At 39.2% G+C, this 10,606-nt stretch overlaps 1 protein-coding gene across 2 annotated transcripts in view; it reads right to left on the bottom strand.

Moving 5' to 3' along the window:
- The window catches only part of WNT5A (Wnt family member 5A), a 24,512-nt gene extending 15,051 nt beyond the window's left edge, over positions 1-9,461 (bottom strand). The window contains exons 1-3 of one of the 2 annotated variants that reach the window (XM_075574866.1): positions 8,262-9,461; positions 1,143-1,276; positions 368-615 (exon numbers count right to left, since the gene is read on the bottom strand). In XM_075574866.1, coding sequence (XP_075430981.1) covers positions 368-615; positions 1,143-1,276; positions 8,262-8,267 — 388 coding nt within the window. In that variant the 5' untranslated portion in view covers positions 8,268-9,461. Of the gene's footprint in view, positions 1-367; positions 616-1,142; positions 1,277-2,683; positions 2,876-8,261 lie in introns of those variants that run through there. The other variant, XM_075574865.1, reaches the window with a different exon arrangement.
- Positions 9,462-10,606: the final 1,145 nt, after the last annotated feature.

Here is a 10,606-nt window from a genome sequence, read left to right as displayed (position 1 = left end):
TTGCAGTACTGTCTCTAGAAATAGACATTAAACATAGTACATTTAAAGTGAGTAAAAATGTATTAATTATACATAGTGTAAAACCCACAACTTCTATACAAAAGGTCAACTTTTCTTGTATGGGTAAAGTTAACTTGCACCATAGTTTATATATACACAGATTTGAACATAACTTCTATATAATGACTGTCAATATGTAATATACATACTGTATATACAATTCCAATCCCCAATAATTCCCCCCAAAACTAAATCAGATTTACAGCATTAGAGTAATGAATTACTCTTACATACTTTTTTTATTCAATTAAACTGATGACATTTGAAAGGGGGATTCAAAAATAAATAAAGATAAAAAGGTTCCTACCGATCTGCATAACTCTGCCAAATACCGAGGTGTTGTCCACAGTGCTGCAATTCCATCTCCTGTGCCTGAACTGATACTGACACTCTTTAATGCCCGTTTTTGCACCTTCTCCAATATATTGCATGTGGTCTTGGTACAACTGGCAGAGCTTCTTCTGCCCTTGAGAAAGCCCGGATAACTGGCTGCAGAGTGGCTGTGCTCCTATGATGTATACCTCGGGAATCTGAACAGGATTCATAGCTAAAGACCTAAACAAATACAGACACACAATACAAACTCATGTAGCAAACTGCAGAGCAAAGACACCAATTCAATACAGTTTCTGTATTCGTTTATGAACCTGTTGACTTGCACAAACTGTTTAGAAACACACTGTTATTCTGAGTCATATATATATATATATATATATATATATATATATATATATATATATATATATATATATATATATATATATATATATATATATTTATTTAAGAAAGTTAAATATTTTGCTAAATATTTAAATAAATCTTTTCTGTATTACTTTTGCTAAATAAATATTGTATAATAAATTGCAAGGTTAAACGGTGCTATGTGCAAAATAAACAAGTTGAAAGTATAATTTGAAGTGTTTTTTTTTTCTGTGTATAACCACAATGAAGGTATGTATAAAACAAAGAAATCAAATCCACATTGTAACTGTTATAATGTATTAAATGAAACATGTACTATATTAACTTCGTTTTTTTTGTAGATTACAAAAGGTAGAGATCTTCAATGAAGTTTTTCTTACCACCACGAGCTGGCTTCTATTACAACCTGCATGAGACAGGAGAAAACTGCAATGAACACTATAAGGTACTTAGAAATCATTGCACTTCCAAGGATCCCAAAACCTTCTCCTTTGATTAACAATCCCAAGGGTTTCTGAAAAAAGATAACAAAAAAGGAATATGCAGGTTAAACGATTTCAAGAAATGGTCACAAAGCCACTTCTAACAATCAGTTTGTTCACTAGTCTGGTTCCTAGTTTATTTTTAAATGAATGTATTCATAATTAATCCTGTTTAAACAGTTACATGGTTTGCCTTAATGCACAAACAAATTTCGTGTACAGGGCAAAATGGTAAAGTAATATATACACACACACACACACACACTTTGCATTTAATTAGAATAATTTCAATAAAACTTGCCGTGAAAAAAAACGCTGAAAAACAAATATATATTGCCAAGGACAAGGTAATTCTTCTTATTCTGAAATGTTTATTTCGTAAGATTTTTTGGGTGCACTTACAATTTCAATAGATGCAAAAAGGAGACTAAAAAAAAATCTACATGCAATATATAAATCTATTTTATTCACACACACATACACAAAAAGGTCAACATTATAATTATTTAAACTAGGAGGTACATATAGTCTATGGAGAAATTCTTCATCTCAATACGATACGTTGTGAAGCTATAAACCCATTTGAAATAGTTCAGTTACAGATGTAAGAGGTTACAGCAGCGTCACTTTACCCGGCTTTGTTTCGGTCTATAATGCCTTTGTCTAAATGAAGATCCCTCAGACTAATCTCAGCGTCCTAGTCCCTACCTCCTAGTATAATTTATGTGTGCTAATAGATTTTCAAAGTATGTCCAGACCCTTAAAAACAAAATGCTTTAAAGAATAACATTCATATTGAGCAATCACCACAGCTGCCAAAATCACGTTGCACATCTGGTAATCGATTTTATAGCCTATGCTCTGCTAAATGCATTTTTAGTTGATATACACGAAATAGATCATCCATATTCAGAAAGAGGAACAAAAATTTTTTTTTGTGCATTTAAAGACAGATAAGGGATAATATATATATATATATATATATATATATATATATATATATATATATATATATATATATATATATATATATATATATATATATATATATATATATATATATATATATATATATATATATATATATATATATATATATATATATATATATATATATATATATATATATATATATACACAATCATTCTCAATAAATAGATTTTACCCTTAAAGCATTTTTAAAAAGTTGCCGAATGAACACCAATCCATTGTCAATGGCAGCCCTTTCTGTTTGTCCATTAGATCGATTACATCTTATCCGGAACTAAGAGTTACTATTGTATGTAGAATGCAACCAGTAAAGTGCACACAAGGGTTCCCCTTTTAATACAAGGTCATGTCTACAGAGGGCCTCCCAAAATTCTCGTGCAGAACACAAGCTTTCTGGAACTGCTAAGCTAAACTTGACCAAGGTCCTAGTTCAACCTCCTTCCACAAACCTTTTGGCTATCCACCCTCAGATCTCTTCCAAACAACCTAAACCAGATTTCAAAGGAGGCGAGTCCCCCATGCTTCTTATCTGACCAACAGCAACAAGACCAGCTCCTTTCCTGTCCCCACACCATCTGGGTTTGTTTTCTCTGTGAAGTTTCTTCACCAGATAGAGGAACCAGGCCATTTAATGGCAATGGGCTATCTCTGAATCCTTTTTAGGCATCCTGGTACACAGACATATCTTTTACCCTTCACGATCCATGGTTTATTTGTGTAGCGGGCAGACTATTTTATTGCAGGTTCTGATAACTTTAACTAAACCAACGTGAAATCCCTCATTGTGTATGGCAATCAAAGGACAGAAATGCTTCTTCACAAGGGGTGGGTGGGAGGGGGGGGGACATTTTAGGAGAATGGAGCTCTTGATTGGTTGAAGGGTCTAGGGTGAAACCATATACTGTCTGGTGCAGTAACTTCACTACCATTAGTAAACCTGAACAATTCCTGTGGAGTGTATACACAAACCGTTATTCTCAGCAGAAACTCTGTGATTGGATATAACGCACTAGAAACATTACCAGCACGCTGCCATTGGATAGAACAATCTCTATTGTCATTTCCTAACAATGAAATATTCCACCAGCCAGAAAAATATCATTATTTTAAATAAAGTGCCTAGTCAACTGTGATCGGTTAAATATGTGCACTCAAATCTTATTGCTGGTTTGAAAACAGAATTTTAATTATTGTTTTTCTACAAAGTAAGCAGTGTTTTGGTTCAATTATATAGTAAAAATGTCAAAACTGTAAAAGTAAAAAAAAAAAATACCTATGCTTCACTTTTTAGCCTTTGTACGAAACAGAAACACGTTTCGAATTATCCTAAATGTTAAGCAAAATGAACTCCAAGTCTGGGGGGGGGGGGGGGAGGGGGGAAGAGAGAATCAGTAAACGGTAGGATTCAAGAACAAAGAAATCCTTCACTGTTTAATCTTACACACATACAATATATATATATATATATATATATATATATATATATATATATATATATATATATATATATATATATCTCGCTCAAGCAGATGAATGACGGGATTAGTATACAGGTCTGAATCTAAGCCTAGTATTGGTTTTGGAGAGTAATGTATGAATTATTCCTTTCCATCCCAATGTTTGCACTACTGTTTTCCGCTGCAAAGAACAAACCCTGGACTCGAACTCCAATTTCTAGTTGATACATTAGGTGTTGTACTTCTGTGATTCATGGTCAATAAATCAAAATCTTGTACCACATAAAACAGACTTGCTTGGGGAGCCATATTTGTACTTGTTTTCAGCCATTTAAGATAAACTATCCCAATAGTTTTTATTCCAATATTCAAAATTAAAAGGGCTTTTCCCCCCAGCGTTTTACGTTTCTTGAGTATTACAACTGTTTTCTTGATTTACAAGCACTGGAAGTGCTGTTCATATATTACAGTCTTGCTTGTCAATGAAAACGTGTTTTATAATTACAAAAACGTTTTGTCAATCTGCAGCTAAAAGGCAACAGCTTTTAAATTGTAGACTGCAACTTCAGTGATAAAGCAGGAGAATGTGAATGCTGTGTATTCATTCTCCGCCCGGTCATGTGGATACAAATAAATCTGGTTTATTTCAGCACTCTGTAATATAAATAGGTGCAATAACCCAGATGGATATATATATATTTTTTTTTTTTAGCAAAAGGAAACGAGTTACCAAAGAAAAATAAATATACATATCCTCTTCATACAAATGTTCTGTACTATATGTATACTACAAATGCGTTCTATATTAAGTAGAATCTAGATAGATTGCCTTTGCCCATTTGTCTAATCTGCAATTAATTTGCTTTGCTTCTGTATTTCAGTTTACAACGTACACAATTGCATTTTGTCAAATGTGCACCATCATATTGTAAAACGGCAAATCGAATGAGACATTTTGGGGGTCCCCCGGCTGTAAAAATGGGGTATAATACCAGCTCTAAATTTATTAAGGAAACAAAAACCCATTATGTTTCTCTGATTGATGAATCTGATGCAAAGTTTCCCCCCGGTTTTAAAGCCAGAAGACTTTGATAAATGAACCCCATTGGAATCAGAAAATGTCTCAAAGAATTAAAACGATTTTAAACACACAAAAAAATCATTAATTAGGAAGTTCAACACATGGGGCGCCCTATTCATTCTGAGAATTGCAGCATAGGAGAAAAGGTGCAATTAATGCAGGGTGGTTGGGGGATGGGGCAAGGGGGAGGGGGGAAGGGACATAGTCTTGTCAATGTAATATACAGGAAATTTATGATTACAAGAAACCTGTCTGGACACATCTTTCAGGTGACCAAGCTAATTGGGATTAAATGTAAAATAGATCTACTCACACTTTGATGTATACTAAATTCCTTGTCATTAAGTACAGAAGTGATTAACGACATGTACGAGAAAAAATATACTGCTATTAATTACAGAAAGTACAATTATGTGGATACATCTCATGAAATTGTCACCTAGCCACTGTCCACATTCTGGGAAGAGTGTGTGCATTTAAGTGAGTGGAAAACAAACAATGATATTTATAAAGTAACTAGGATTATGTTAATGGATTTATTTTATTTTAAAGTAGAGACATCTAGGTGTTACACAGAAAGCAGTCAAAGTAAGGGATGGGTAAATTTAAATTAACCTTCATATTTGAGAGCTAGGTATCTACAACCAAGATCATGCAGGGGGGGGGGGGGGGTGTGTGTGTGTGTGTGTGTGTGTGTGTGTGTGTGTGTGTGTGTGTTTATAATACACACACAAAATAAATTGTGAGCACATTCACATCTCAGCCAGGTCTGCAACTCTGACTTTCCCCATTATCTCTTATACAATGCTTACACTGCAGCTGGGGATTCTGGGAAATGAAATGCAAATATATATATATACATCTGCGAAACTTGTCACTTAATGCCAAAACAAGTGAAATGAAGCAAGGCTGATCATATTTCCAATGACGCCCTGGGGAGTGTTTGTACACTATGGAGATTAGGTATAACAATTGAAAATCATTAACAAGTGAACCCGTCCACAGGCGCTGGAGGGTGTGAGAACACAGCCCCATACACACAAAGCATCACATATTGACAAGGAGCAAAGGCCTTGAATTATTCTAAACAGTGAACGTATACATCAAGCAGAATGTGTGTTACAAGACAAAATGCCCTTATTAAAAAAAATGTAAACAATAGTGAGACACAACAACTAGTGATCCATGTAATCCACTAGATTTTATTCTCACTCAATTTGTGATCATATTATTATAGATTATTATAGTGGATCGTGCTTGCCACATGGAAAGCTAGTGAATAAATCATCTCTGCTAGTATGTATGTGCACCTTGTTTTGTATTTGATATTATAAATGTTACAAAGTTCTGATGGGTAAAAAATAAAAATAAAAAAGTGGACAAACCCCCTTCACCATACAGAATAGAAATACCCTGTGTGCATTTGCAGGTCTGCAAGCACAGAAGTGGCGTTTTTATTCACTGTATATTATATATGGGTACTTTGCGTGTTTTTCTGTGATACTCCTTGAGAGCAGAATATTAGGTTTACTTTGTGCTTAAAACAGAATTGGGATTTCATGAATTATTGATTGTAACAATCTGTGCTACAATAGTTCATTATAAGTAACCATAACAATCCATTAAAGCGCATAGTCTTGGCTGATATTGGCAAATTCGCGTTTATTCAAAGTACGTGTTCTAACAGAAATGTCTAAATGAATGAGCGGGGTAACTATGTAACTATCTAACTATGTAACTATGAGCGGGGTCACGTTTTGTAGCAAAAATGAATAAATAGAAACCCACCGGAGATGAAGAAATGTGGATAGAAAAAGCCATAAATATGTATCTCCAACAGGGGGCAGCGTGAGCTACAAGATCTCCCCAGGAATCTGTGGTTACTTTGTTACTCCCACTGCTGCTGCTGTACTAAGTAAGGTGACTATGAATTCAGTGCCCCCTCATCCCCTGCAGGGTGGAGGTATCCTTGTTCATTACAGCTGTTCTGTAATCTTATCTACTCAAGCGTCATTGTGCAAAGCCCAGATTTGAAATGCTGGTGTTGGTAAAATGTTCCTTCCCACGAGTTGTGGACATTACTTCCCAGTGGGAATATTTGTTTTTGTATTTGCCCGGTGGTAGTTTATTAACAAATACTGGGTTTAGCCCTAAAAAAAAATCAGATAGACTCCAGTGTGTAATAACCCAGAGACACCACAGTATGTTTACAATGACAATTCAATGCAGAGTTTGGTAACAGAGATGCACTATATCAGATAAGCAACCTATTCTTTCTCCTAGATCAGGAGTGGCCAACTCTAGTCTTGAAGGGCCACCAACAGGTCAGGGTTTAAGGATATCCCTTCTTTGGCATAGGTGGCTCAATCAGTGGCTCGGTCATTAACTGAGACACCTGTGCTGAAGCAGTGATAGCCTTAAAACCTGACCTGTTGGTGGCCCGTGAGAACCGGAGTTGGCCTCCCCTGATCTAGATTTAGACCATACAGGCTGTGAGGGAGGTATGAGGGAGGAGTGTCTAGCCTTAGAAAGTAGGTGTAAAGTGCTATGTGACAGCAACTTGTCTCAGGTATTGCTGTAACAAACCCAAACAGTGCTTCGCTGCATTCATCCACCAGCCACCGGAGAGGTCCCAGGAGGGGACGGGGAACACATGTTTGGGATCAGGGCGCATGCAGAATTTGTGGGGCCAATGTAACTTTCATAGTTGCACGATATACTTAGACTTAAATGTCATTGAGGTACTTTAAACGAGATTGTCATTAGTGAGGGTGACAGGTTACATAGGACCGTCACTCAAGCCAAAGTATCATTTGTTCTTTATAGCTGGGTGTGCAACAACTGGGCTGCCAGCATTTCTAATCCATTCACTTTTACCTTTTTATGTAAAGATTAATATGCATTAAAATAAAATATAAGTCACTGCCATGTAAAGCGATTAAAAAAAATTCTATCCTCGCAACACACTAACAAAAAACTTCAACACAGACCCTTCAAATTCTGACAAAAGTAGATTCTGCTACAGATGGAAAATGACTGTTTATAGAAGAAGAGAAAAAACCCTGTCTGTAGCTCCAGGTTCTCCTTGGGCACAAAGCCAACCTCTCTTAAAGGAATATACTCAATCCGAGACGGGTATAGTAATAATGTACTTTAAAATATCCCAAATATTGTCACATCCTTATGTTGCTGAAATGCATCTTGCCAGGTAAGTCATATCATTAAGCAGCTCGCGAGTTCTTGTAAGCCCCCCAAAAATCCCCTTTTTACACATAAATGCCCCTGCCTCTAACTCTTAAGCCTCAGCACCGAATTGCATCTCACATAACAGTATATTTGCATTGCAAGATGTTTTAAAATATGTAGGTTTTTCGCTAAAAAAATAATAATATACAGATATACAAACTCACTTCCAAGTGCCTTAAATATTCTGTATTTCTTATTAATAGCAAGTGTGTTTGGCGGTCTTCATTCTGTGCATGAACTTACCTTCATTATGGTTCAGCCAAGAAGATCAACTAAATAATCCAAGTTTAGCAAATGAAACGGGTAAATCCTATGCCAAGAATGAATCCTGGGAGTTCCAATGGGTGGATAGAAACAAAGACTGGAAGAGTGTGGATGGTGGTTTTTTTTTTATCCCGGGATAGGTAAGACTGGCGCAGCTCCCTCTGAGCACAGCTCGCTGGAACCCCCCAAACTTGGGGTCCCTACAGGAGATCCCTCTTTGTCCTTGGCGAGCAGCTCCCTGGAACGACCAGCACTTGCGCCTTCCTCTTTAGGAAATCCTCAGCCTGATCTCCTAGAAGTGAGAGCAAGGCAGGGATGTCCCCTCTCCCCACTGCAAGTCCTCGGCTAACGGGGCGACTTTATAGATGGGTGCAATAGATCCTCGGTTTGAAGCGTTACTGTGGGGTGTTTAAGTGCTGCCAGGAATCAGCGCGTGTGAATGAGCAGTGCAGGGACCCCCAGCGCCGGCCACTGAGCCCCCCTGAGCTGTGAGCAGAGACTCTGCTGGCCCCACACGGTTACTTATGCGCAGTGCGCCCCGGGGCTTATCCGCCTCCTGCGCTGCTCACAAGGTGACCACAGAGAGCCAAGCGCAGCGCAAGCAGGGGCTGCAGGAGAAGGGCTTGTTACAGCGTCCATCAGGCGAGGATGTGATTGCGCACAAAGCGCTGCAGCCCCACAGCAGAAAGTCACAGTGCGCCAGGAAAGTCAGCAGCTTGCACCATATCCTTCAGGAGTCAGAAGAGGTCTCATTGCCAGGGGTTTGGTGGTGACTGGGGGAGGGGAAAGGGGGGGACCTGGACTCAGCTCCGGTGCAATTACAAATATATATATATATACAACCACACGGTGTGTCCAGCCGCGTTACATGCCCCGGGCTGGGGGTGTGAGAGCGCAAAGGGAACCCCTGCCCCCCAATTCCACGCGATCTCAGGCTCCCTCTGCTGCGCGCTGGTGCTGCAGGGTTCCTATCAATAAGTGAAAGAAAGTCCACGCGTGGGGGAGTCCGTGCAATCCATGTGCAAAGAGAGGGCAAGAGGGATCCAGTGCCCGGCAGGAGAGGTCCCAGTGCTGATCAGGGAACTTGCACCAGGGGTGGGATGTGGCAGACAATACTCGGTGTGATGCCCCTGAGTGTGCCCCCTGCTCTCTCTCTGCTCTCTCTGCCCCCTGCTCTCTCTCTGCCCCCTGCTCTCTCTCTCTCTGCCCCCTGCTCTCTCTCTCTCTGCCCCCTGCTCTCTGCCCCCTGCTCTCTCTCTGCCCCCTGCTCTCTCTCTCTCTGCCCCCTGCTCTCTCTCTCTGCCCCCTGCTCTCTGCCCCCTGCTCTCTCTCTGCCCCCTGCTCTGCCTCTGCTCCTGTCTCCTTCCCTAAGTGCACACAGTTAGCCAGGCGCTGGGGGAAACTTCAAGGCGACGCATGCGCACTCAGCGGACCTATTGCAAGCCCTGCTCGCTTTTAAAGCTGCATTACCCAACAGCACACATGGTCTCACACACACACACACACACACACACACACACACACACACACACACACACACACACACACACACACACACACACACACACACACACACACACACACACACACACACACACACACACACACACACACACACACACACACACGTTTATCGCATAGGGATCGCTTACTAATCAATTATCTTCGTGATTCTGGAGCTACTTTTGCATTTCCGTAGCCCCAGGCAATCATTAACATGAGTGCAATAAGTGTACAATGAATAACAACACTGCTTAATAATACATATTTGCAGAGACCATAGCTGCATACCCTAATATCCTGCAGAACCCAGTGAAACTTTACTAATGAGAGTTTTGTCCTCAAAGGGAACATGAGCACATCATGTCCCAGTGAAAATGAATTGCTGTGTTCTTCTGTAAAAGAGCAGTTTTCTAGTTCTAGTTTCAACCTATCTCAAGTTTCCTGGGATATCAGTTTCACAGGGTTTGCTGGAAGTTTAACCTATCCCAATGTCATTTTGCATTGGCAACAACCCTAAGCATGTACAGTAAGGCTGATCCATGTATGCAAGGCACCTTTACACCCTGAATTTACAGCCTGAGGCAGGGAGTCACCGGGGTGCATACCAGCTAATCATTTGGTAGCACTGTTGTTCCTTTATTTCTGTAAAAGTGGCATTATCAAAGCAGCAGTGAGAAAATCAAACACTGCTGAGGAAACAAACTCTATCAATATGTGGGATTCCCTTTCAGAGCCGTTCCAGTGCAAACAAAACACCTTCCACCACCCAAAAGGAGAGAGGCATGTGAGCCATTACTAGACATAAAAGTAGGTGCAAGAAA

Source organism: Ascaphus truei, chromosome 17, assembly GCF_040206685.1.
Source record: "Ascaphus truei isolate aAscTru1 chromosome 17, aAscTru1.hap1, whole genome shotgun sequence".
NCBI classification, from domain to species: domain Eukaryota; kingdom Metazoa; phylum Chordata; class Amphibia; order Anura; family Ascaphidae; genus Ascaphus; species Ascaphus truei.
Note: the sequence above shows the minus strand (reverse complement) of the source record. Positions and strands in the feature narration are given on the sequence as shown.